Source organism: Antechinus flavipes, chromosome 2, assembly GCF_016432865.1.
Source record: "Antechinus flavipes isolate AdamAnt ecotype Samford, QLD, Australia chromosome 2, AdamAnt_v2, whole genome shotgun sequence".
NCBI classification, from domain to species: domain Eukaryota; kingdom Metazoa; phylum Chordata; class Mammalia; order Dasyuromorphia; family Dasyuridae; genus Antechinus; species Antechinus flavipes.
This window is the reverse complement of record NC_067399.1, coordinates 258,968,717-258,994,234: the sequence shown is the minus strand read 5'-3', so window position 1 is coordinate 258,994,234 and position 25,518 is coordinate 258,968,717. Positions and strand designations below refer to the sequence as shown.

The 25,518-nt window shown below is 44.5% G+C and overlaps 3 protein-coding genes across 6 annotated transcripts; 1 reads left to right on the top strand and 2 right to left on the bottom strand.

Moving 5' to 3' along the window:
* Positions 1-2,501: 2,501 nt before the first annotated feature.
* On the bottom strand, positions 2,502-6,568 carry CYSRT1 (cysteine rich tail 1). 3 transcript variants are annotated; one of them, XM_051976894.1, is made up of 2 exons: positions 4,936-6,568; positions 2,502-4,071 (listed from the first exon to the last, which is right to left on the bottom strand). In XM_051976894.1, exon 2 carries the CDS (start codon positions 4,062-4,064, stop codon positions 3,657-3,659), a length of 408 nt encoding a protein of 135 aa, XP_051832854.1. In that variant the 5' UTR covers positions 4,065-4,071; positions 4,936-6,568; the 3' UTR covers positions 2,502-3,656. The 3 variants fall into 3 exon arrangements, with proteins under 3 accessions (XP_051832854.1, XP_051832853.1, XP_051832852.1); XM_051976893.1 differs by having other exon boundaries at positions 2,502-4,124; positions 4,936-6,557; XM_051976892.1 differs by having other exon boundaries at positions 2,502-4,127; positions 4,936-6,551.
* A 9,964-nt stretch (positions 6,569-16,532) lies between these two features.
* On the top strand, positions 16,533-19,695 carry RNF208 (ring finger protein 208). Of its 2 annotated transcripts, none has more exons than XM_051976889.1 (2): positions 16,533-16,828; positions 17,181-19,695. In XM_051976889.1, the coding sequence occupies exon 2, from the start codon at positions 17,645-17,647 to the stop codon at positions 18,398-18,400; it is 756 nt and encodes a 251-aa protein (XP_051832849.1). In that variant the 5' UTR covers positions 16,533-16,828; positions 17,181-17,644; the 3' UTR covers positions 18,401-19,695. The 2 variants fall into 2 exon arrangements, with proteins under 2 accessions (XP_051832849.1, XP_051832848.1); XM_051976888.1 differs by having other exon boundaries at positions 16,533-16,924.
* A 942-nt stretch (positions 19,696-20,637) lies between these two features.
* LOC127549082 (RING finger protein 224) lies at positions 20,638-25,283 on the bottom strand. The gene is made up of 2 exons (XM_051976890.1): positions 23,751-25,283; positions 20,638-23,453 (listed from the first exon to the last, which is right to left on the bottom strand). The coding sequence occupies exon 2, from the start codon at positions 23,445-23,447 to the stop codon at positions 22,749-22,751; it is 699 nt and encodes a 232-aa protein (XP_051832850.1). The 5' UTR covers positions 23,448-23,453; positions 23,751-25,283; the 3' UTR covers positions 20,638-22,748.
* Positions 25,284-25,518: the final 235 nt, after the last annotated feature.

Below are 25,518 nucleotides of genomic sequence, written 5' to 3'. Positions count from 1 at the left end.
AGATAATGATTATAAAACACTTAACACAGTGCCTGGCACATAGCTGTTGTTCAGTCATATCAGACTCATGACCCCGTTGGTATACCAGTACACACAGTGCACCAATGGTTTTCTTGGCAGAGATACTGGAGTGGTTTGCCATTTCCTTCTCCAGCTCATTTTATAGATGAGGAAACTGAGGCAAACAGGATGAAGTGGCTTGCCCAGGGTCATATAGACAGTAAACATCTAAGACAGACTTTGAACTCAGGTCTTCCTGACTTTAGACCCAGCACTTTTTCTACTGAGGCATCAAGCTGCCTTCTGGTACATATTAAGTGCTCCATAAATGTTAACTATTGATGATAAGATATTACTGGCCCCTCTCTCCTTTTCTCCATCTGTTCACTTTCCTCTCTCCCTCTGCCTTTTCCCCTTTAAGATGCAGTTCAAGACCCACCACCATGCAGGAGCCAGGGGAATTTCATGATTCCTTTCCTCCCCTGACACTCACTGTAATCTGTTCAAAATTCAATCCTAAACTGTCCTAGTAATGTTTCACATGAGGGACCTCTCAGAAGAACCATAATCTCCTGCATCTCTCCATGTTTCTGAGTAGTGACAACATTTGTAACAACCCCACAGGGGTGATTTGGTAATTCTTCTATTGGGGGGAATGGATGCACTAGGAATACTTTCCCTAAGAAAAATACTGAATTTGAAATTTTAAAAATCTGGGTTATTTTTAATTTGTTTAGTTTTTATTTCTTGTGGTTTTTTTTCCCCTTTTGGTTTAATTTTCTTGAACAATGTGACGAATGTGAAAATGTTTAAAGGGATTGTGCATATTTAATCTATGTTGGATTGCTTGCTGTATTGGGAGGAGGGAGGAAGGAAAGGAGAAAGAAAAATTTGGAGGATAAAGTTTTTCAGGAATGGATGCTAAAGGTTATCTCTTCATGTGTTTGTTTTCTGTTTTTTTCTTTGTTTGTTTGTTTTGCTGAGGCATTTGAGGTTAAGTGACTTGCCCAGGGTCACACAGCTAGAAAGTGTTAAGTGTCTGAGGTCAAATTTGAACCCAGGTGCTCCTGACTTCAGAATTGTTGTTCTATCCACTGCGCCACCTAGCTGCCCCTTCTACATGTGTTTGGAAAGATAAAATACTATTGAGAAAAAAAAAAATCTGGGTTCTGCCATAAACATTTCATTTCACTTTTTTCAGGCCTCAGGTTCTCTGTCTGTAAAATGAAGATTCAATTAGATGTTCTCTAAGGTTTCTTTCAACCTTTCAAAGTGGGTCCTAGGCCCACTCTGGTAAGGAATGGAAGGAATGAGGGTGGGAACTAGAGGGCCTGAAGCCGGGCCTGATAATAATAGGTGGGGCAAGGACATGCTGGAGAGTAGGTGGGACCACTTAACTGTAGGGTCAGAGGAAAGCAAGGTTTCGGTGGAAACTGAGAAATCCTTCCCCACCCAAGCTGAGGATTTACAAGATGAATCACTGACCTAGCCAGGTGCTACTCTGGCTTCTGTACCTTCAGTCCTTCAACCTTTGCTCACTAATTCCTGTTCTTCCTCACCACTAGGAAACCTCAAAACTTCATAACCTTAATGTGAAATCTTCTTTCCAAAACTCAGCTCCCTCAAAAGGTCTTCCAAGACTGACCTATGTTCTGGGGGGACTGAGGCTTCTGGTCTGTACTGTCTTATTTGTCCCTTGTGAGTCTGTCCCTCCATGCAAGTGTTCTTCGTCCACATTCATATGTCAGATTTTAGACACTGACCCACTACTTCTTCATGATAGATGGGTGGTAGGGTGCTTAGTTTTGTGTAAGCACCACTCCCTCTTCATTACTGAGACCAAGGCTGAGAGACAGGTCATGAGGTTTGGCCAAAGGTAGTATAATCACAGGGGTCAGGGCAAAGACCTGGGGAGAAGGGGAGATGGATATGGATAGGGTCCCTCCTCAAAGCATCTACTACCCAGGCAGCTATAGTAGAGAAGTGGTGGCTGAGAGCTGTGGGGGGCCTGAATTGCTGCCTCAAGACCTGAGGCAGAATATTGGTCATCTACTCAGTCTGCCTCTAGATTAAGGCTGGTCTAGCCCTAGGCAAAGGGGAAACAAGGCTAAAGGGTAGGCACAGGGGAATGTGATTGTGTGGTGGAGAATGAGGGATTTAGAATCAGGAAAAAGGGGTTTGATTTTCAGCTCAGATACTAACAATGTGGGCTAGTCACAATGCCTCAAAATGTCAGTTTTCTTATCTTTAAAATGAAAATAATATTTGTTTTACTTTACAGGGTTGTAATGCGACAAGCCCATTGCAAGCTTTAAAATGCTATGCAAATGTGAGCTATATTTCTCAAACCCAAGAATCCCTTCCTCTCCGGCCATAGACCCAATTCTTACAAGTTTCTAAGCTTCAAGTAAACCTTTCCAGACCCTAGATCCCAAACCCAGCCCTTCCAAGCTTTATATGGTCTCTGGATAATCACAGCAAAGCAGTGCTGAAGACAGAGCTGAACAAATTATTTAGGTTTATTGTCAAGGGAACAACAGGGGTAACTGCTGAAGTGAGAAGTACATTGGTTGGTCATTGATGTAACTGCCTTAATCCCAAGGGAGGTGGGGTATGAGTTGATTGGACTCAAGTTGAGCCATGTGAGGACAGGAATCATTCCCATTGAACCTCATCACTGGTTCAGGATTCTAATGGGTAAATAGTGGGTGGTAATGGGTATCATCAGAGCTGATGGCTTGCTCTAGACCTGTGAGGCTTTCAATACGCACAGGGTTAGGCTGCCATAATTCTGAAGAGAGATTTGAATATTTTCCTCCATTTTAGGTAGAAATCTTTCCTCTCCTAATCTTGTTTTCTAATTCCCTAACATCCCTCTCCAACAAACTCCTCACAATAAATCTCCCACTCTTGGACTCATATCAAAATATTATAACAATGTACTAATGTGTAGGTATCACATTTTAGACAGGGTATTAACAAGTTGGAGGAGGCAGCCTGGCCTAGAAACCATGATACACTATGAACAGCCCAAGTAATGAGATATGTTTACCACGGAGAAGACATGACAGATGCTTTCAAATATCTGAAGAGTTGTGATGAGGAAGAGGGATTTACTTGGTTTTTTTACTTGGTCCAAAGGATAGAATTAAAATCAATGCATGGAATTTATAGCAAGATATATGTCCATTCAATATAAGGGAAAACTTTTGAAAAAGCAGTCTCAGTTAAAGGCAGAATGGGCTCCTGTAGCAGGTAGTGAGCTTCTGCCCACTGGCAATTTTTGAGTAGTGATTATATATCCATTTATCAAGGATATCACAGGATCCTGTTCAGGTACAAGTTGGACTCTATGATCTTTTTGGTTCATTTGAGTTCAGAAATTCTGCGATTCCTGGGCTCCTGATTCTGCCCAGGCCTCTATTCTGTCATGATTGATGACTTGGGAAGGAAGATAGGAAGATTTCAAATGCATTCAGTCCTAATGATTTTGGCCTCTGTCCTGAGCTCCAGTTCCTTTGGCCAGAGGTGACTCGATGCCATCCAAGAGGGAGCCACCCAGAGGGATATGTGCCTCCTTATGCTCAAATGACAGCAAACCAGCTGCATCACGGCCGAGGGCTCCTTCGGTGTTCCTCTGGAGTAGGTGTTCAGAGCTAGGAGACTACACAGCAACACCGGTGGCAACGGCAGCAGCGGGGGCAGCGGCAACACTGGCAACAGGGGCAGCAGCAGCAGTGGTGGGCGATGTCGTCCCCTCGCCGTATGGGTGGGACTGTCGTGTAAGCTGGCTCTGTGGTCCCTGCTGTCTGCTGTGGGCCGGAGTAAGGATTCCCTGGCTGTTGCCAAGGCGCTTGGGTCTGAGTTTGAGACCCTCCTTTGGCTTCTTCCTGGGTCCACCCACCCCCTGGCAGGGAGTAAGCGGGTGCAGGGCTAGGCCTGGCCCCAGGATATGCAGTGTCCTGGCTTTGTTCCAGCTGCTGCTCTAGATCTGGGCGAAGGTGGGCTCGGGGGATGTTAATGCTGGTGTATGGGTTCTTCACCACAGATTCAAGGGGGTCCATGGAGCTGCTGGGAATTGGCAGGGAAGGAGGGAGGGAGGAAGGGAGGAGTTTGATCTGCCCCTGCTGAGGAAGGACACAAATATTTACCCAGTATAGAGGGGGGGGGGGGGAGGGGGGGAAGGGCAGCCAGACCAAAGCTTCTCAGTGCTCCGGACAGATCTAAAAGGATCCAAATTGCTCACCAAGCGGTCCCAGCCCCAACCACAGACTTAGCTCTTCCAGTAGAACCATTCAGTTTTGTAAGACAGATCATGTAAGAATCTGAGTATACAAGTGAATGCATGTAACCATGTATGTGATTGTAATATGAACATATGTTAAATTTGGACAACATAAGTGTGAGAGTGTGATAGCTTGTGTGACAGAATAGGATATGTGAGTATGGCAGTATGCAAATGCAAATGTGACAATATAAGAATTAGAAAATATATGAAGAATGTTCCCCAAAACTTCAAGCTTTGCTCTACTTCTATGGAACAAGGTTCCATAGGAAAGTCAGAGATGAGAGCTAGGAATCTGGGGAATGGATCAACTAAAAATGGGATGAAATCCTGCACGGACAGTCGGCGAACTGAGCATCTGGTTCCTCACTAGAGATCCTCAGTTCCCCCTCCTTTCCTGCACCCCAGGCAGGTGGGGTCTATACAGAGAGGAGTTTCCAGCTGCCAAAGTAAAGTTCATTCTTGACCTGAAATTTCCTTCAGTCCCCAAGTCCCGATGTCCCCATATCCTCAGCCACTCACCCGGGGCAGAAATGTTCTAGAGAGAAAACATAGCCACCCGCTTCCCAGAGCTTAGCAACCCCAGGGATGCCCCGAGCACCTGGCCTGCGTCCCAGGGAGGGCAAACATAGCCGAGCTAATGAACCTACCTTCTGTTGAAACAGGCAAGTGTTTGGTGTTGGTCCTGTCCCGTGTGACACTCTGGGACCAGGATAGCTGTCTGCTGAGCTGAACTCCTCGGGCCTCCTCCTTTTTCCTCTGGGGGAGGGCGGGGGAGGTCCTGGGAGGGGTTGGCCCAGGGTGGAGCTGAGGAAGCCCAGTGGGTGCAGGAATCTTAGGAAGAGTTGGGGGGCTCAGAGGGGGTTCAGAATACCAGCTCCAAGAGAGATCCTTTTCCTCTTCGGTTTTGCCAACCCTGACTCCCAGCTGTCCTTTAGGGATCAGGAGCGTCTCCCTATGCCAGTGCCTGGTAAAGTGGGCTCAGCTCCAAAGGGGTTTCCTGCCTTCAAGTCCTAGGTCTCTGCTGACCCGCAGCGCTGGCTCACTTCTGTGGCATCCCCAGCCCCTCCCAGAATGCCATTCTCTGTCAGTCCCTGACCCTGGAGCCCACCCAGGTAACTCCTCTAGGTGGAGGAGACAAATGAATGAGGCTTAGCCAGCTAGACAAGGATGGGAGAGGCTCTCTAGGGAGGAGAGCCGGAAGGAGAAGAATGGAGGGGGAGAAGGGAAAGAAGGGAAGGGATCAAACACAAGGAAATAAGGACCTTCCTTAGGAATTACAGGGCAAAGCCTCTAGCCAGGAAGCCTGATTCAGGATAGACATAGACTTCTGGAACCCTCGGCAAGTTTTTCTCTCCAGGTCTTCCCTCTTGGTTTGGAGGAAGACAAGATGTCACTAGGAAATCCATCCAGTTTAAATAGGGAGGATCCCCACAGACTAGACATTCCAAGCAGACCAGTTCTCTAGTAAGAGGAGTCATCTCCAGGAAATGTCTGGGTCAGGGGGATTAGCCCCAAGGTTGGTCTTAGGGTCAAGAGAACAGGCCCAAAGGCGTGGGGGAGGAGGAAGGTGCAGCCCCGAGGTGGGAGGAGTCAACTTCAGGTCAGTCAGGGTCAGAGGGAACAGCCCTTTCGGATTAGGGACTAACTAGTCCCTTTAAACTCCGTAAAGTCCGTTTAAGCTCCAAATTCAAGTCTTCCTCAGGAGGTGAGGGAGAAGGAAATGGGGAAAAATCACTGCGAAGGTTGAGGGTCAGGCCAGAGGGGCAGCCCCAGAATCAGATCGGGAGGGAATCTGTCCAATGCTTAGCAACGATATTTAGGGACGGAGAAGAAAGGACAGCCCTAGGCTGGTTTGTCCTGGAGCAAAAGGGTGCGTTGGAGCCCGTTTGGGGCTTCAAGACTGGGGCAGCCTAAAATTAAATTTCAGTTTGGGGATTTACACTAAAGAATTCGGCCAGGAGGAGGAAGATCTCCTAGTCGATGGGAGACACACACCGAAAATGTTCCCAGCTTCACTCCGCCCCCAAGGGGTAAACGCCAGTCTTGCATCCCCTCAGAACAGGTACTCTCTGCCCCCAGTCTCTTTGTGCGCTTGCGCAGGAAGAGCCGCGTGAACCGCGCCAGAAAGTCGCAGGGACTAAGACTTCATTCCCCAGCTGCCTCCGCGCATGCAGACTCGCTTTCCCAGAAGCCATTCTATCAAGGACACACTTCCCTTTTGCCCTCGCCCTCTTTCCAGTTCTCCCTGGTCCATCCTATGGATGCTTCCAGCTCTTCCATGACCTGAGAAAAAAATTGCTAGAAGTGTGGAAGATTCGGGGCCTATTTCGTAACGAAAGGGGCGGGGATTACGGGGAAAGGGGGGGCAGGAAGGCAGGGCCAATCCTTGATCTCCGAGCGGGAGGGGCCCGCGCCTACCTAAGGCCTCTAGGCAAGCGGGGGCGGGTTCTGCTTGCTTCTGTCGTACCTTGGCACGGTTACTGTGGGTGGGGTTTGGATTTCTGGAGATCTGCTGCGTGGGAGAAGCAAGTAGACGGGGGTCAACCTTTACAGACCCCTTAAAGGTTATTCAAGTGTGGCTTCTTAATGAGACTGAGGAGGAAATCAGTATCCAGAGGGGCCTTTCTTTGGGGTCCTTTTGACTCTCTTAAAAATCTCTCCCATCATGGAAGTCTTACTAGAGGCTTAGGAATGAATGAATAAAAACAGCAGTTATTTTAAGCTCCTTTACGTGTCGGGTGCTGTACTGTGCCTTGGAGGCGGGAGGGAGGGGAGAATAATAGACATAGCAGAAGCTTTCATGCTCTGTATGTCTTGCACCTTTCATCTATTCTAGGAATGAAATTTCAGCCTTGTTGAGGTCTAACATCTGGCCAGAACGGCCAGCCCGTCAAGGGGAATAGAGGACATTTTTGTTGTACAATTTACTCAAATCTCTGGGGCCCTTATCTCATTTTGTCATCCTGAATTTACTCTCTCTTTACCCCAGCCCTCTCCTATAACTAATCTTGCCACAGCCTTTCTGTTTCACCTTTGCAATATCTCTCTAAGTCCCCTTCTGCAGCTAGGTGGCATGGTAGCTAAAGCTGGGCCCGAGTCAGATAGATCTGAATTCAAATCCACCCCCGGGCAAGTCACTTCACGCTGGCTGACTCAGTTTCCTCACCTGTAAAATGAGCTAGAGAAGGAAATGGCAAACCACTACCAAGAAAACCCTAAATAGGGTCAGGGTCAGACATGACTAAACAACAAGCTCACTTCTCTGATGCTGCAGGGTGCAGCTTCTAATCAGCTGGTCTACCTGCCTCTAAACTGTCCAGTGTGGAACAGTATTAACAGACTGAGGAAGAAAAAGCAAAAGGGGGTTTAGTACAGTCTTATGAGAAAAGGCATCTCCCAGCTGACAAAGTGTTTATCAGTAAATGGAGTGCAAAGTTAAAACTGCAAAACACAAGATTTAAATACCTTGATGTAGAAGCCCCCACTCGGATAACATTCTGTGTGGAATTCTAATCCAGAAACAAATAGAAATTTCCTTTAAAAGAGATTTAAATGCTAATTAATAAAAGGTGGTGGGAAACAGGACACCTGCAAGTTTTTAAGCTGTAGCTCTATGTATTATTATTAAGTCTCAAGTCACAAGTAAGGTATAGTTTAAGGCTATATTTCCATGAGAGTATCTTCATCCAGTTAATTCCACACAGTCTTTTCCCCTAAAATATAGATCTGAAAATGTTACCTACCTATTCAGTAAACTCCAGTGGCCGTAGACATGAAATACAAAAATCTTCTGTTTGGCATTTCATAACTTACCCCCCTCCCTTTCTATTTTTAAGTTTTACTCCTTGAAATTCAGTCTTTGATTTAGAGACCCTGGTCTCCTTACAATTCTGCAAATAAGAGGTTCCTCTCCTGACTTGGGGCTTTTTCTCTGGTTGTACCACATGCCTAGAATGTTCTTCCTCCCTTTCGTTCCTGGGTACCTCAAGTTCTATCTAAAATCCCTTTTTCTGAAGAAGCCTTTTCCAACTTCCTTTAAATTCTAGTGCACATAGAAAGGCTCCACATATTGTTGACTGACAATTAACTGTACCAGATCCTGAGTAGGTTAAGAACCTGGGGAGTTTAGGTCTCTCCAAAGGAGAATCCTTCAAGACTATCCCTGCCCCTCCTCATTACAGTATCTCCTGCCAGCCTAAAAAGAGAACAGGACATATAGAGCAAGTAGTAGTTCTCTTTCTGTCTGTTTCTCTCTGTGTATATATTTATAAAATCTCAGTGAGACTGGCTAGATAGCTAATGAGTGCCAGAGGCAGGGACACAGGTGTATCCCCATTCCCATATTCACATTTTTGTCCCCTACATACTCAGCATATCTAACCTCTCCCCCCTTTCCCCGCCAAAAAAAAAGCCCAATAATCCAGATGGCCCTGTCTTGCCCTAAGCTTTAGACTTAACAAAAAACAATAAACATTTGTCAAACATCTGTGTAGTACTGAACTCTGTGCCAGATTGCTGGGGGAAACAGTTTGGGTGACACAATCCCTATCCTCAAGGAGTTTATAGTATAAAATGGAAGTGAAATACCAACACAATTATAATAAATAATGTTACATGGTACATAGAAAATTTACAAAATTATTTGTTGCATGAGGTCTGAGGGGGAAGATCTCAGACAAGAAAGGTAAAGTGGCATTAGGAACATAATTTTTAGGGAGAAGTGAAGCAATATGGATTCACTAAAGATTTTTGAGCATTGGAGTATAACATCACCAGATCTATGATTAAGATACATTTTCTACCAATTTTTTCTGTATAAAGAATGTTTTGGATTGAGAAGAGAGAAGAGGTCAAAAGACCTAGTAGAAAGCTGTTTCAGTATTCTCAGATAGTGGTGGTAAGCGCTGAAACTGGAGAGATGGCAGAATAAGAAGTGGAGGTATGTGACACAGGTGTATGGAAGCCACTTTTAAAGGATTGAAAGATCCAATTGTTAAATTTCAGTGTAAACATTTATACATTTTTGTTTTGTTGATTATGTAAATTTAAGAAAATGATGGAAAAATGTTAATAATGAAGATTAAACCTGAAAGTTTAGTATACCTTAAATTTTTTTTTAGAGAGCCAATTTTAAAAAATTTATCAGCACACACCTGAAAGGAGAGAAAGAATCCAAATATACAAATATATTCATTGCAATATTTAAGCATTTTTTATTATGGCAAAAGAAATAGAAACTGAGGGGATGTCCAGTCAACTGGGGAATAGCTAAACAAATTATAGTTTATGAATATAATGGAATATTCATGTACTTTAAAAAATAATGAAAATGATAGATTCAGAGAAACTTAAGAAACTATGTATGAACTAATGCATAGTGAATCAAACAGATCCAAGGGAATACTTTATTTAATGACTACAACATTTGTAAAGAAAAACAACTTTGAAATATTTATGAAATCTGATCATTCAGTAACCAACCATGGTTGCAGAGGACTAAGGATGAAAAATGCTTCTTTTTGACAAAAAAGTAATGGATCAGAGATGAAAAATTAGACATGTTTCCAGGCATGACCAATATGTAGGTCTTTTTTGTGACTATACTAATTTGGTATAAGAGAAATTTTAGTTTTTATTAAAATGGTGGTGGAAGGCAACATTATAGTGATAGCCCTGCAGAAATAAAGGAAAAGAAAGAAAAAAGGAAATGAGAGAGGGGGAAAAAAAATGTCAATGAAATATTTAAAATATGCAGAAGGAAACAGAAGGCACTTTAGAAAGAAACAGATTATTTTGTGTTTGTCAAGTTTAGAATCTCAGCCCTTGCTGTTGCACACTGTCTTATACTTTTTCCTAATTGACTTTTTCACTTTCCACAGAAATTAATTCAAAGCTTCTTTGTTCTTTTCAAATGACCTTCATCCAAAGGTGTGCTAATGAATATTTAGCAGCTAGGGGGGAAAAAGGAATATACATGAAAGACTTAAATGTACCTTATTAACATTTTCTCCATTGCTTTCTTAAGTAATCAATAAAACTATAAACCAAGCCCTGATTTGTAGTATTTGTTTATTTCTGAGGTGTAAATGCTCAAATTTAGCAAATAGTCCAAACAGTTAAAGCTGGCACACGTTGCCTACATCTTTGTTTTTGTCTCTCTCCCTCTCTCTATAAGGAGATTCCCTCTATTGGGAGCTGTCTTCTGCCTAGTTCTATACTTTAAGTAACCTCAACATCATTTGCTATTCTTTCCTCCTTTCTTTCAGTCTCAGGCCTTTCTTCATGTCAATACCAGTCCCACTACATATATTCTTTCTTGAGTCCATTTCTCATGTCTCTTCTAGCAGCTTGCCCCATAAATTTTTCCCTTTCTATCTTCAATTGTCAAACGTTCTTTATTCACTGGCTCTTTGCTGGTTGTTTACAAACCTGTCCAGATCACCTCCATCCTTCAAAAATCTTCACTTGACCCTACCATCCCTCAAGCTATCATTCTGTATCTCTCTTCTCTTTTACATTCTAATTCCTAATAAAAGATGTTTACACTGATAGAGCTGAAGAAACCCAGAATATATCCAGAAGTATAGATAGAAGAAGATGGTAATGGCCCAACATTATACAGGTACAGGTAGAACCTCAGGAAAAAAAAAAAAAAAAGACTGCCTTTCCTACAAGGACTAAATGAGTACCTGGAAGAAATGCAGCTATAGATACAAAGTAGAATAGCTGGGGAGGAAAAAATGGCAAGGAAAATTAATGCCTTGAATTTCATCTTATTAGATTCATGCTCTAGCCTGTTAAGGTCTTTTTAGTTCCTAACTGTCATCCATCACGTCAGCTAACCCTTCTATCTTTGTGTCATCTGCCAACTTAATAAGCTTGCCATTAGATAGTACACATCTTTCTTTTTCACATGTAAATATACCTCTATTTTTTTTTTATCTCACATAACTTCTCCACCCCTTACAATCTGGTTTCTGAATCCATCACTCAACCAAAATTTCTCTTTTTTTTTTTTTTTTTTTTTTGCCTCCTTTCTTCATAGACTCCTTACCAACAACTTCATAGCCATGTGTATGTCACTGGCTCTTCAATTCTTGAAACACAAACCATGATTAAATAAAACCAATCTACTCTCATATGACCCCCTTTTAGTTACTATCTCTGATCCCTGTAGCTTTCTGGATCAAAATATTTTCTCCCTGGATACCACTGCTCTATGTCTATTATTTTTTCCTTTAGATTATAAGCTCTTTGAGATAGAGCCTATCCTTTTTATTTGTATTTCTAAAAGTTAGTACAGTGCTTGGTACTTATTATGTGCCATACTATGTGCCATGGCACATAGAAAGTGATTAATAAATGCTTTTTCATTCATTCATCTATATCTTCACCTTAAGTCACTGATAAAAATTTTAAACATCACAGGGCCAAGCACAGATTCCTGGGGATCTGCCAAGTTGACATTGACTATTAATGACTCTTCTTTGAGTCCTGTCATTCAACCAGTTTCAAATCCATCCAGTTAAACTATCCTTTAGTATATATTATTCCATCTTTTCCACAAGAAAAGATATTTTAATTTTCTCATCTCACATTCGATTCTCAAACCTTTGTGATCTGGCTTCTATCTCAATCACTCACTCGCTCATTCAATTAACCAGATTGTTGTTGGGAAGCAAAGAAAAATATTCTAGCCCCAATTCTAAGATATTTTGTGATGTAAAAGTGATAAAAATTTATATTCCTTTGGACAGAGCACCCACATATATGTGGTATGATTCCCCCAAGGAGAAGAGGGGGGAGATGAGAAAGAAGAATAGAAAGGAGAGAATGGAGGAGAAGGGAGGAAATTGGCAGCATTGCTCAACTGGAACTGGCCAGTTAGGTCCCAGGTGGGCAGTTAGTTACCATAATAGGGCTTGTAGTTCTTTTCCTACCCCTAAGACCAATCCTTTTCAGTATCCTTTGCAAAATCATCACACATTCCCCCTTGGGAATTGGCATGCATGGGCCATCTCCTTTTCATTCTTTTCTACCTTCTCTCTCTATCGATTTCATCAGTTCCCAAGAATGTAATTCTCTTTTTTAAATTTTTTAAAATAACTTTTTATTGATAGAACCCATGCCAAGGTAATTTTTTACAGCATTATCCCTTGCAAAGAATGTAATTCTCTATGCAGATAATTTTCAGATCTACCTAACCTATCCGTATCTTTCTCCTGGTATTGCTTCCCACCAACTTCCTGGCTGTACATCTCCAACATCATGACCACAGACAACTCAAACTCATTATGTCCAAAATACCCTTACTATCTTTCCTCCCAAACTCACTTTTTACGTCTATATTTCTGTTAAGGCTATTGCCATTATTCCAGTCACCCAGATTCAAAACTTAAGAACTATCAACACCATGTTGTCACACCTATCTAATCAGTTGCTAAATCTTGCTAAATTCTAACCTTTTAACATCTCTCCTAAGCATCCTTTTCTCACTATTTACATCACAACTGCCTCTTTCAGGATCCCATCATTTCTTATTTGGACTATTGGATTATCATCCCAGTTGGTCTCCTAGCATCTAGCCTCTCTCCTCTTCAGTTCATCTCCATATTTTATAATTGCCAAGTTGATATTTTTAAGGTGAATATTTGTCCATGATACTGGTGAAGGTGAGATTAAGGATGCAGAAAGAGAAGGGATGATTGCTGGGTCAAAGTACTGAAGGAGGCTGGAAAAAAGGAGGTCAAGGATTTAGGAAAAAAGGTTAACCATGGTGAAAACTAGAAACATCTCATCTTCTGTAATGAGAAGAAAAGAGGAAAGGGCAAAGATGCTTAGAAGGTTGGAGGTATGAAGGAGAGCTGAAGAAATGAAGTTGGGTGACTGCAACCTACCCAAGGGAGAAAGAGGCTGACATCTGCTGTAATTGTGAACAGTGACAGTATAGTTGGTGGTAAGAGGATAGAAAAATCTGTTGTTATTAGAAATTAATAAAGAGTTGCTAAGAGTAAAACAGGATTGTCAAGCTGTCCCCTGAAATTATGAACCATGAATTTTTTTTTAATTTAATGATTTATTTTGACAAAACATTTTTTGAAGAAATGTCAAGTTACCTACAAAGTACATTCATTGAAAATAATAAGTTCATAATTTTTTTCTTGACAAAATTAAAGATCTATTGAATATGAACAGATAAAATACAGCTTCAATACTTCCTTAGAAGCATTAAATATTGAAGTGCCAAAATATACATAGGTGCTGCAGAATTAGACTTAAGGAAACTAGGGTAAGAACAAAAATACATTTTTTTCCATCTTTGAATATGTTGTCAAACTGCTAACAATACTTTCCCCCCAAACCTAAAATAAAAATACTTGCTTCAGCACTTGTGCAAAAATCTAACATAAGTTGCAATAAGTTCATAATTTTAACAGACAATATGAATGTATTCTTTAGCTTTGATAGTATACATGCCATCAATTTATAGTGGGTGAAATTAACTAAACGATGTAGCAAAAAGAGCTTTTTTTTTTTTAAGTAAAAAAATCTGAATTTGGAATAAAAAAATTCAAATCCTCATTCAGTTATGACCTGTCTGACCTTAAGCAACTCCCTTACCTTCTCAATGCCTCAGTTTCCTTCTCTGTAAAATGAAAGGTTGGATTAGGGCATTGCTAAATAAAATATTTTCCAAAATTAAATCTAGGATCTAATAAATTTCATAAATTTCTCCAAGCACTTTTGCTCTGGCAAAAAGTGGGAGCAAAAAGGCAAAACAAAACAAAATTTAAAAATCAGATGTGGACAGCTATCCAGAAACAGAGAATATCAGGGAGACAAGAAATCCTAGAAGAATAGTTAGTTATACATAGAATCAGAGATTGGGTATGGGAGGCAAATAAAACCAGAAAAGGGATATATAGTGGGAGAATAAGAAAGGTTCAAGAAACTGAAGATTACAAAGATGGAAGAGTATAAATGAGAGCAAGAAAGATAGGACAGAAGGTTGTTCTTGAACAGTGGAATTCCAAGATTAAAATCTTAGAATAGTATAATTCTGAATGCTTATACAGTCTATAGTACATCCTTGTTAGGTGGAGAAAATCTTTGGAATTGAGATTATGGAGAAATTGAGAAATCAGATTCCTGGTGGCATTGTCAACATGAATATTACAATTATTGAGAATGATGATAGAAGATAGGTTGGAGAGAAAGACCATAAGCCAGATGAGAATTCCACGCTTTAGGTTCCACATCCAAGTGATAATATTCCTCTAAGAAGTAAGGCCTCCTGGGATAGAGATGAGGTGGAGCCTTGTACTTGAGGCAAGGAATGAAATTATGACCACTGACAGAATGGTGAAGGTAGAAGCAGTTGTATGGAGGCTGGTAGGACTTTTAAAACTAGAAAAAGCTGAGGGGCAGCTAGATGGTGCAGTGGATAGAGAACCAGCCATGAAGTCAGGAGAACCTGAGTTCAAATTTGCTCTCAGACACAACATTTTCTGGCTGTGTGACCTGGGGCAAGTCACTTAACCCCAGTTGCCTCAGAGAAAAAAAAGTTGGAAGAATAATCTGGAAGTCATAAGGTACAGTCATCAAGATGGGAAAAAGAAAGTACATGGGAGTTGAAAGGATTTTGAAAGAAGAAAGGGCTAATGGTAGAGGCGTGCTCTTGGAAATGCAATGGGTAGTGAAAGATATGCTGACCATTCTCTTGGTCTCTAATTTGAGGCAGTAGGAGGAGTATCTCCAATGAAATAGGTTACATGAGGTAGAGTCCTTGAAAGAAAACTTGATTTCAATTAAACTGGGGAGGAGGTAGGCACGTTGGTAGTGCTGGTTGACCCATGGATGGAAGACCTTTTTAGATGGTTGACCATAGATGGACTTCTGTTTGTGCAGTGGATCTGAGAGAGAGATTTACATGTAAAGAGAGAAAAATGGTTACGTGATCATTCCAGCTCTAGATATTACTCTAATTGTCATTATAATTTACCTCCCTCCTCCCCACAATTCAAATTTTATTTTCTCCAGATGGGCCACGTGTGAGCTAAACACAGATTCTGGGGACTGCAGGCAACTCCCTGACTCTCTAGGTCCAAGGGTCCCAAGGGGAACTTTTCCCCAGAGACTGACCTGAGAGTGCTAGGAGGGCATTTTCCTTGACCACCCTGCTAGGATCTGTGGGCTCCTCTCCCTGGCCAGTTTCTAAGCCCAAGAGTTCAGAGGTAAAATATGAAGGCTTGGACTTAACGGTTGCAGACGAGCAATCGGTGGAGAGTAGAGGGTTATGGTGAGTCATGCAATATGTTTATGAGATAACAAGGGGATGAGGGGAAGGGGTGAGATTTAAATTCAGCAAAAGGAGCACGGAAGAAATGCAGGTGAGAGAGAGTCATATTTTCCTGATGGTCTGAGGTCACTTGTGGCTTTCCATCCAGAGGGTACAATTGCCTTCCCAACTAAACTACACCAAAAAAATTAATTCCCACCTATCCTGCCCAGGTCCTCCCTTTCCCCCAGTTATTCCTCCCCCTCCCCCAGGCTGCATTGTGTGTGGCGAGGCAGGGGCCTGGAGAGGAGAAAGCCCGGATTTCCTGTGCCAGAGCCTGGCTCCCACAGCCTGAAACTGCCCCCCCCCCCCAAGACTGAGGCCTTGTCTGGGAGTGGGAGCTGGAGCTCATGTCATTCGTCACACCCAATGGCGTGTGTGTGTGTGTGTGTGTGTGTGTCCGTTAATGGGGCCGAGGAGAAAATATGGAAGCGCTAGGACTGTGACAGGGCTCTCTGCTGGGCATCCACTCCTGCTGTGATCGTGAGCCCTTGCCACCTTCCCCTCCTGGCTGGCCCTGCAGAGAGGGGGAGGGGTCCCTCGGAGACACTTGATGTAATTGGGAGACAAGAAACATGTTCGTGTTCTGAGTGGGGGCATAGCCTGGGAACCTCAATTCTGTTGCCCCCAGAGGGACCCAAGTCACCTTCCCTCCTGTTATGAGAAGTGGGGGGCTGGCGTGGGGAGGAAACTAAACGCTGCAGGGGTGTGAGATGCGGGGGCGGTGAGGGAGCGGGGGACTCTGGCTGGGCGAGCTGGGGGCGGGGTCAGGTCGGGGGCCCGGGGAGGCGCTACAGCCGCGCCGAGCGAGCGAGGGGGACGCGAGGCGCAGCGCGCACTCACTGCGGTCCCCGCGTCTCCGCCGCAGAGCGCGCTCGGCTCCGCACGCACCTGCCGCCGCCGCCGCCGCCGCCGCGCCGAGTCCAGCTGAGCCAGCCGCGCCGCGCCCCCCGCCCGCGCCCCCGCTCCGGGCCCGGGCCCCTGCATCCTCCCGTCGCATCCTCAGACGCCGGGCCCTGCTCCTCCTTTCCTCTCTCCCTCCTTGTGAGCAGCTGCTGAGCGCGCCGAGCCGAGAAGCCGCCTCGGGCCGAGCTGGGGAGCGGCGGCGCATCCCTGTCTCTGCCTTTCAGATAACCTCAGCGGAGGCGCGCCCGAGCTGGCCGGGCCTGGGGCCGCATCGGAGCCGCTGGGGACTGAGCCAGGTGACGGACAGGGCCGGAGACGGGGTGGAGGGCGGCCCTGGGCTGGGGCACCCATCGCGACCGGACCCTACGGGCTCTCGCTTGCCCTGGCCTGAGGTCTGTCTGCCGGGGATAAGCGGCTAACCCCTCCCTGGCCCTTCTCCATCCTCTCCTTTCTCCAAGGGCTTTGGGGGCGGAGCACACACCTGGGCTGGAGAGGGAGGGCTCCTTGGGTTTCTGGACCGGGGGTGGGAGTCAGAGGTCAAGTTCCCAGGTTTGGGGATGGGTTTGGTTGAGGGGTCAGGCAATTGGTTCTAGGGTCACGTCTCCTTTGGCCCCGTGACCTCTTTTACCCTTTACTCTCTGTTTGCAGTTTCTTTCCTGTTCTCCCGGGTGTCCCTTGACTGGTGGGAGGGTAGGGGAACCAACCCCCCTGGGAAGCCCCGCCCTGGAGCCATGGAAACCCCAAAGTGCCTGGGGGTCCACCTGCCTGGGTACCAGGACCACTGACTCAGGCCAGAGAGGAAGCCTCCTGCACACCTCCTCAGGTAGAGGGCAGAGGCCCTGGGGGACACACCTATACCTTGGGGATCTCCTACATCCACTCCTCGAGTCATTTCTCCTTCTTCTGAGACTTGCCCTGGGAGGAAGCTGGGGCTCCTGGGGGGGTCTCCCCCCCAGATCTGTCCCCAAACATTCTCACCGGCCGCCCCTGGGAGTCGGGGGGGCGGCCGGGGAACACCTCAATCCTGGCAGTGCCAAGATGTTGTCCCGGATGCTGGGTCCTCACTGGCACCCCCAACCCAGGGCACAACCAGCTTAAGTGCCACTAGCCGGATGCCGGCGCCCCCTGGGCCCGAGGCGAGTGGCTGGCCCGGCCTCCTCATGTCCTGCCTGAAGGGCCCACAGGTCATCCTCAAGATGGAGACTATGAAGATCGTTCACCCAGAGAAGTTCCCAGAGCTCCAGGCGGGAACCCCCCGCTACACACCCACTCCCAGGCCTGCTCCTGCCCTGGCCCCCAAGAGGGCCTGGCCTTCTGACACCGAGATCATTGTCAATCAGGCCTGTGGTGGGGATGTTCCTGCCTTGGAAGGGGTACCTCGAACACCACCTCCCCCCAGGAGGCCCCGGAAGAGCAGTGCTGAGTTGGGCTTCCCCCGAGTAGCTCCTGGTGATGAGGTCATTGTGAACCAATACGTGTTACGGCCTGGCCCAGCTGGGGAGCCGCTGGAGTGCCCGACCTGCGGGCACACATACAACCTGACCCAGCGGCGTCCACGTGTGCTGTCCTGTCTGCATTCTGTGTGTGAGCAGTGTCTACAAATCCTTTATGAGTCCTGCCCCAAGTACAAATTCATCTCTTGCCCTACTTGCCGCAGGGAGACTGTGCTCTTCACTGACTATGGGCTGGCTGCCCTGGCTGTCAATACATCCATCTTGAGTCGCCTGCCACCAGAGGCACTGACTGCCCCACCTGGCCAGTGGGGTGGTGAGGCTGAGGGCAGTTGCTACCAGACCTTCCGCCAGTACTGTGGGGCTGCCTGTACCTGCCACGTGCGGAACCCGCTGTCCTCCTGCGCTATCATGTAGTGCTCCCCACCCTCCGATACCTGCTATCTTCTCATCCCCCATGCTAGGACTTCTGCTCCCCTTGGTTCTTCCAGTGTCAGACTTTTGGAACATCCCAAAGGACTTAGCAGAAAAGGACTGCTACCTAGATGTTCCCTGTCTCCATATGTTCTGGGATCCTTACTTTCCTTCGACCTCCCTGGGTGTTTGCTTACCCTCTGAAGCTGCTTCTCCTAGAAGTGGAGCCATGCTAGCCCCTAAGAAGAAGCCTTTTCTGCCCCTGCCCTGCTGCTTCCTATTCCTCCTTCAAAAAGGGGTCTCTGCAGCCAGTTTTGCCATTAAAACCCTTTGCCAAAGTTGCCATTTCAATTGCTAACTGGAATCATCTTCAACAGCACAACCTTCCTCCCCAGGTGGACATAAGCCTCAGTCCGAGTCTCCCCATTCTCTCCTTCCTTATAGCAGAGTAGTCATGGGAGAGAGGCCTATGAAATCCAGCCCAGAGCCCTTTCAATCTAACAGGTCTGCATCTTCCCCAGGAACCCTTCTACCCAGAGTTGGGTCGCAGGTTCTCCCTTCCAGCAATGAAGACACGGTCCCTGGAGTCTCATGTCAGCATGCAACTAGGCTCCATTTGTGTGCTTCGTTATGTTGGGCCTTGTGTGTGAGCCTGGGAAACATGGACAACCAGATCTAGAGGCCTCTCAGTTCTTTTATACGTCTGGGCTGGTTCCATCAGCCAAGGATTCCCCAGCAAGAAGGGACTACAGGCACCCACCTCTCTCCTGTGTGGGTGACCCCTCTTGGAACTCTGGGCCTCTACCACTGCTGTGCTTGAACCCAGGGATCTACCGATCTCCTTCCCCCTGGGTCACGTATGGTAAACCTTTTTATTTGGGTTCAGCTCAGTGTCAGGGGCAAGAATAAGGACAATAACTACTACTAAGGACAGTTCATATTTCTATAGCACTTTACCGTTTACAAAGCGTTTTCCTCACAGGAACCTTGTGAGGTAGGCAATGCAAGTATTATCCCCATTTTACAGATGAGGAAACAGGCTCAGAGGTGACATGACTTTTGCCCAAGGGACTTGAACCCCAATCATTGAATTCTAAGTCTAGCGCTTCTTCCACCACCCTTTGCTGTCCCCCCGGAAGCAGATGATCTGTAACTTATTCCATATAAGCTGCTCTGGGGCTCAGTATTTGCTCTGATCAGGAATGCGTGCTCTGCAAATTCATCTGCTTCTCTGCTATTGTGTTTCTTTCCTTCTGCCCCAGAGTTTCCTAGTAAAGACTCCTTTTGAAAAATTCCAATCTTGTCAGTGCCTGAACTTGGGAGAAGGTGGGAGGGTGGGGTGGAGGTGTCAGTACAATTCTGATGGCTGGAGTTTAAGGGTGGTGAGTGGACTAAACCAATTCTAAGGCTAGTGAGAACCCACAGTACCGAGGGAGAGGAACACCCAGGGGATTACCAACCAACTGATTAGCTAATTAATCCCAACCTCTTTGACTGTCTTCACCTTTAATCCAATCACCTCTTCACTTAGACATCCCAGAGTGGGGCTCCTTTTATCCAAAGGCTATCTTTTAGGGACAGGAACTCAGTCCAGATGAAAGGGAAACACAAGTCTTTGGGCTTGTAAGGGTGGGAGATGGGACAGGATCACATGAGAACAAAGCAGCAATGTGATCCACAGAGAGCCGGACCGTGACTGCTTTGGAAATTCTGTGCATCCAGGCCTAGTTTTCATACACCAGGCACTGTACCCACCTAATACATTCTCTCCTGATGCTAATGTCAGCATGTTAAAACAGTTGGTTGAATCTTGCACCCTCTCAAGTGAAAATCAGAGCATCTGTTCTGGCAGAAGAAGTTTAGGTGCAGCCAGAAACTGTAGAATTTTACTGTAGGAAGTTACTTTGGAGACAACTGAGTCTTCCTTTCCTTTCTATATCTTCTTGGGGATGGGGGTGTTATATCAGCTGGAATGCTTCCTTATGGAGAAAGAACTCACTGACTTCTAAGGTTGTCTATTCTTGACAGCTTTGGTTTTTAGAAAATTCTTATAATTTGAAAACTGCCTCCCTAAAATATTTAGTCATTAGATCTAGCTTTAATTTCTGGGCAGAAGTCTAAACACTTCCTAATGACATTCCAAGACAGCAATAATGAAATTAGAAATGGTTAATTTCTCTAGGCTTCAGCTTTCTCCTTTGAAAAATGAAGGGGTTGATCTAAATGATATTAATGAAGGCTTTTTTAGCGCTAATATTTTTATTTTAAAAATAATTTTATTAATGTCTTTTATAATCACCAGAAATTCTCCCAGGAATTCTCCTTTCCTTCTTCCAGGGGGCAGTCCCGTGCAATAAAATACAGTTTTTAAAAGAAAATAAGTGAAAAAAATCAAAACTGACTAATACATCTAGAAAGTACAAAATATATGTAAGTGTACCACACCTTTGGACAGCCCACTTCTGCAAACAAATGGAGTAAAGATGTCCTCGATATTTTTTTTTTTTTTTGGGGGAAACAAGCATGTTCTTTGTAATGTTGTAATACTTGATTGTTTGTGGTTGTTCTTTCCATTTACATTGTTGTAGTCGTATATATTAGCAGTTCTCAAAGAATTGGTCCACAGGCCTCTTTGGGTCCCTGAGACTCTTTCAGGGGATCTGCACCATCAAAACTATTTTCATAATATTAAGATATTTGCCTATTTAAATATTCCTCCCTATTGCAACTATATCTATGTATGAGACTGGATTTTCTTCAAATATTTCAATTAAATCAATATCACCACAGATTGAAGGTAGATGCAAATATGAAAATCCAGTTGTCTTTTAAGGCAATCATTAAGAGGGATCTGCAAAAATGTTTGACAGTACCACTCTTTTCACTAAATTTTTGTTTTGTAGAATACTTATTTTTTCATAGAAAATATCCAGTTTGTTAACATGTAACATTGAACATTGTTACATGTTACTTTAAACGAATAAATATTTTTAAATTTATCAATTCTACTTTATGACATAATAAATATCACTCATATAACAAATGTTCTTTGGCCCTCAATAATAAGAGTATAGAAGGGTCCTGACACCAAAAAGTTTGAGAATTGTCTCTTGTTTTCTTGGCTCTTCTTATTTCTGTCTGCATTAGTTTGGACAAATCTTTCCATGTTTTTTGCATTCATCATTTTTTACAGCATAGTGATTTATTATATTACATTCATGTATCTTCACTAGATGGACCATTTCCCAATGGATGATACGTAATTCTTTCAACCAATTCTCATGTGACATAGTCTACAGGCCTCTCATATATCTGGTCAGTCTTCTGGACACACTCCAGCTTTTTACTATCTGGATATAGTTCTTAAGATGTAGTTTGATGAGAGCTAGATTCTCAGCTCCATTCTGTACACTGGACTGCTGCTCTCTCCCGTCCAGCATTGCTGTGTCTCTGTCCCCAAAACTTGTGGGCTGTTCTTTTTTATGGGTTCTCTTTTGTGGCCTGGAGTGTATATATGTGTGGGAGGCAAGTTCCAGGAGAATTAGGTGGCTGCAGAAGGGGTCACTTTGGAATTTGTATCCCCTGACATTTTCACACCCGGATAAATTCTGTGTTCACCATAGCTGCCCATACCTCTGCCAGAGGAGATGTGTCCATATGTTTGGAGAGCAGCTCTCCTCCAGAGTTCTCCCTCCTAGCAGTATGAGGCCCGAGATTCCACCCTATTTGGGTAGGAGCAGTTTCTATTTCCTCACCTTCAAGCCCAAGCCTATCTGACCTTCAGGGAACACCAGCAGCATGGCCCTTATCGGAGAGCTCCAGACAAAGAGAGGAACAGAGGACATTTCTGTCCCTCCCCCCAGCAACCTGACTGGTCTGTTTCTATACTTCCTATCCCAAGAAAGCACTTTTCTCTCCACCAGACTGTCCACACCTGTCCCTTCCAAACCCACCATCTTAGGGTATTCATTGCCTTTCCACTCCCACCCCCACTTCTTTTCACTAATGTAAATAATTATTTCTAAACATTATTCAGATTGTGAACTTACTTCTGTCAGTAATCCAGTTCTTTCTTCCCCCCATTCAGTCTTGACTTATCAAGGGGGCTGGCTGAGACAGTTGTGATCAAATCAGAGTTTAAGCTCTACAAATGATGACCATTAGTTCCAAGAAGAATTATCCCCCCAGAATTTCTCAGAGCTAATTATCAGTTCATTCAGTTCAGGATCCGTCCAGTGATAAGGTGTTGTAATGTTCCAGTCTCCCGTAGATACTTCTTTGATGAGCAAATCATTGGTAAGTGGTGAGCAAGCCCACTCCCTCACAAGGTCTTTGAGCCCAGGTTGGCTGGTCAGTGGGCTGAATAGTTAAGTAGGATAAAGAGCAAGGCAAGTAGTAGAAGGGGCAGAAAGATGAGTACCAGTCCAAACACCTCCAAGGATACCATTATCAGCAAGACGAGGCATCGAGTGGAAGGCCCCCTTTCACGAAGGGCCCAGAGCCTGGTGATCAGACAGGGTGGGCAAGGCAAGAAGGGGAGGCAACCTCGGTTTCCTCGAAATTGATAACGGTGCTCCAGGGAAGCCCGAAGCCCTGTCCCACGGAGAGGAAGGGCTGGGGGGCTGGGAGGTGGTGGGGGTTGGGGCCCGTCGGCCTGGAGCAACTCTTCCTGTAGCTGGTAGATCTCCCACTCCAACATTGGAGTCTTCTGACGGCACAGCGGGCACCGTACACGGCCCAAATCAGTGCTAGGAGCTGTGCCCATGAGCCTGTTTAGGCAGTGCTGGCACAGGCCATGTCCACAGTTCAACAACACCAAGAGGTGCTCATCTACCCCGTAGGGCTCTGTACAGATAGGGCACTCGTCTTCTACATCCTCCAGGAGCTGGAGTGCCCATTGAGCTCCAGCCCCCAATGGGGGCTCCCTATCCACAGGGACAGCCTCAGGAAGGCAGGGAGTTGAAGGAGCCAAGCTCTCCATTTCGTCTTCTTCATCTGGGGACCTAGACACAGGCTCAGTTGGCTCTGGCTTCTGACTGCCCATGGCCATATCTTTCTAGGAAGGCAGAACCAGTCAGTGGTTAGAGATTAGGTGTTGGAGTTTCAGGAGTTCAAAATTCAGTAGGAAAAGGCAAAAAACATCTATTCTTTCCTGGCTGTTTGCTTCAATTTCTCTGAGACTTTGTCAGTGGAACCGACTGCTTAGCATGGCAGAGGCCTGAGGCTTCTACGGGGATCACCCACCCCCTAACACTTGACAATGCTAGGGCCACCAATTTTTCCCTTCTCAGAGTCCCAGCACTACCCTCTCCAGAATTAGAGCCAATCTCTTAGAATTTGTAAACCCAAACACCTGGTTGGCGCTGGCTCCTCGTTCCTCGTAGTTCTGATTCCTTGTGAGCTTGGGTTCCTAATTTTTGGCTTCGGCCTCCTAGTTCTTGCTTGGGTCATATCCAGCTGTAATTCTGATTCCTGCCAAATCCAGAGAGATCAAATGATGAGGGAGGCTGGGAAGAAGTCAGCCGGAGCTCAGATTCTAGTAATATTTTTCCTTAGTGGCTCACCTGACTTGGAACTCAGGCTCCTCCCAGGGCTAGGGGAGGAGCAGGTAAGGGACAGCCTCAGGTGGGCAGGCTCCTCCTTAGTCAGGTGAATACTAGGCTGGGAGGAGACCCAGGAAACTCAAACCTAGAGATTCTGAAGCTTAGGGGCTCTCCAGACTTCTGACCCCTTCCCACTCCATCTTGAATCTATTCAAGGCACAAATTCTGAAAAATTCATCATGTTTCTAACAACCTTAGTCTGTGCAAAAGGCAGAAAGAATACCTATAGCTTCTGCTCTTTGGAGGCTCACAGTCTAGTTGGGAAAAGACTTAGGAGAATAAGACTATTCTTATAGACTCTAGGATGGAAGTGAATATAGACACTAATTTTAGTGTTGAGGGAGCTGTTTTAAAATTCCAAATCTATTCAGCATCTGTGTGACCTGGAGATCATCTAAAAACAGATAACCTCTCAGTCCTCTCCAATGCCAGATCTATTACCCTAGGAAAATGAAGACATTGGTACTACAGGTTAAGCAATGTGGGTTGTCAGGAAGGGGAAGATTATGCCAGATGATTTAATAGGAATTGAAGGGGGAGAAATGTTCCTCAGAAGGATGTTTCTGCCCCCTACCCCTTTATTTTGGTGGAAAAGTCCCTGTAAAAGGAAAATTAACAGTACTTTACACCTAACAGATACCTGATAAATGATTGAATAACAAATGAATGATTGAAACCCGTACCAGGTCCGCTAAAAACTAAAAATGCTCTCAAATTCAATGTTAGGGTGTTGACCTGCAAATTCAGATCCCAATTCTTATTTTCTCCTCCCTTTTAATCTAGTACACTAGCTGGAGGTAACTCAAATCGAATTCAGACTGAATACATCAAAATTTTACAAATTGATTAGATGCTTTGAGCTGAATTATAAATTAAGCAGTTTCCTCATTAACCTCTCTACCCTTAGTCTTTCCTCCATTCAATCCCACCAGTATACAGTCTCTTCCCATTTCCTTACAGAAAAACTAGAGATATCTCTGCTTATTCTGTGCAGGCCTGGAAAAGGACATAAAGCATTTTATTTGTAATTTAAGCATCTTATTAGAGTTAAAATTTTGGCATTTAGTTTATAAGTATATTGTTTTTGTTGATTATTAAATTTATAATAAGTTTAAATTTCTCAGCATGGCATTAAAAATTCACTTCAATCTCTCTCCTGAATTATTTTTACAAAACATCATCCTGCCTCTTCCATTGATCAACATTTATTAAGCATCTACTACATGTCAAATATGGTGAATAAAAGTATAAAGAATAGAATAATTTTATTAATAAGTTTATGTTCTCTGAAAATTTCACTGGATAAAAGAGTAATCTTTTAAATATCTATGGCACTTGATATCAAGCCCATTTATGGTTCAAGGTCTTAAATATTGAGCAATTAGACTGTCTAGTATGATTTTTAACTTTTAATTTTTTTCAGTACCAAATTCTCTCCTTTTCCTCCACCAAGAAGGTAAGAAAAAAAGACATTACAAATATGTGTAGACATGGAAAACAAGTTTCTGCATTAACCAT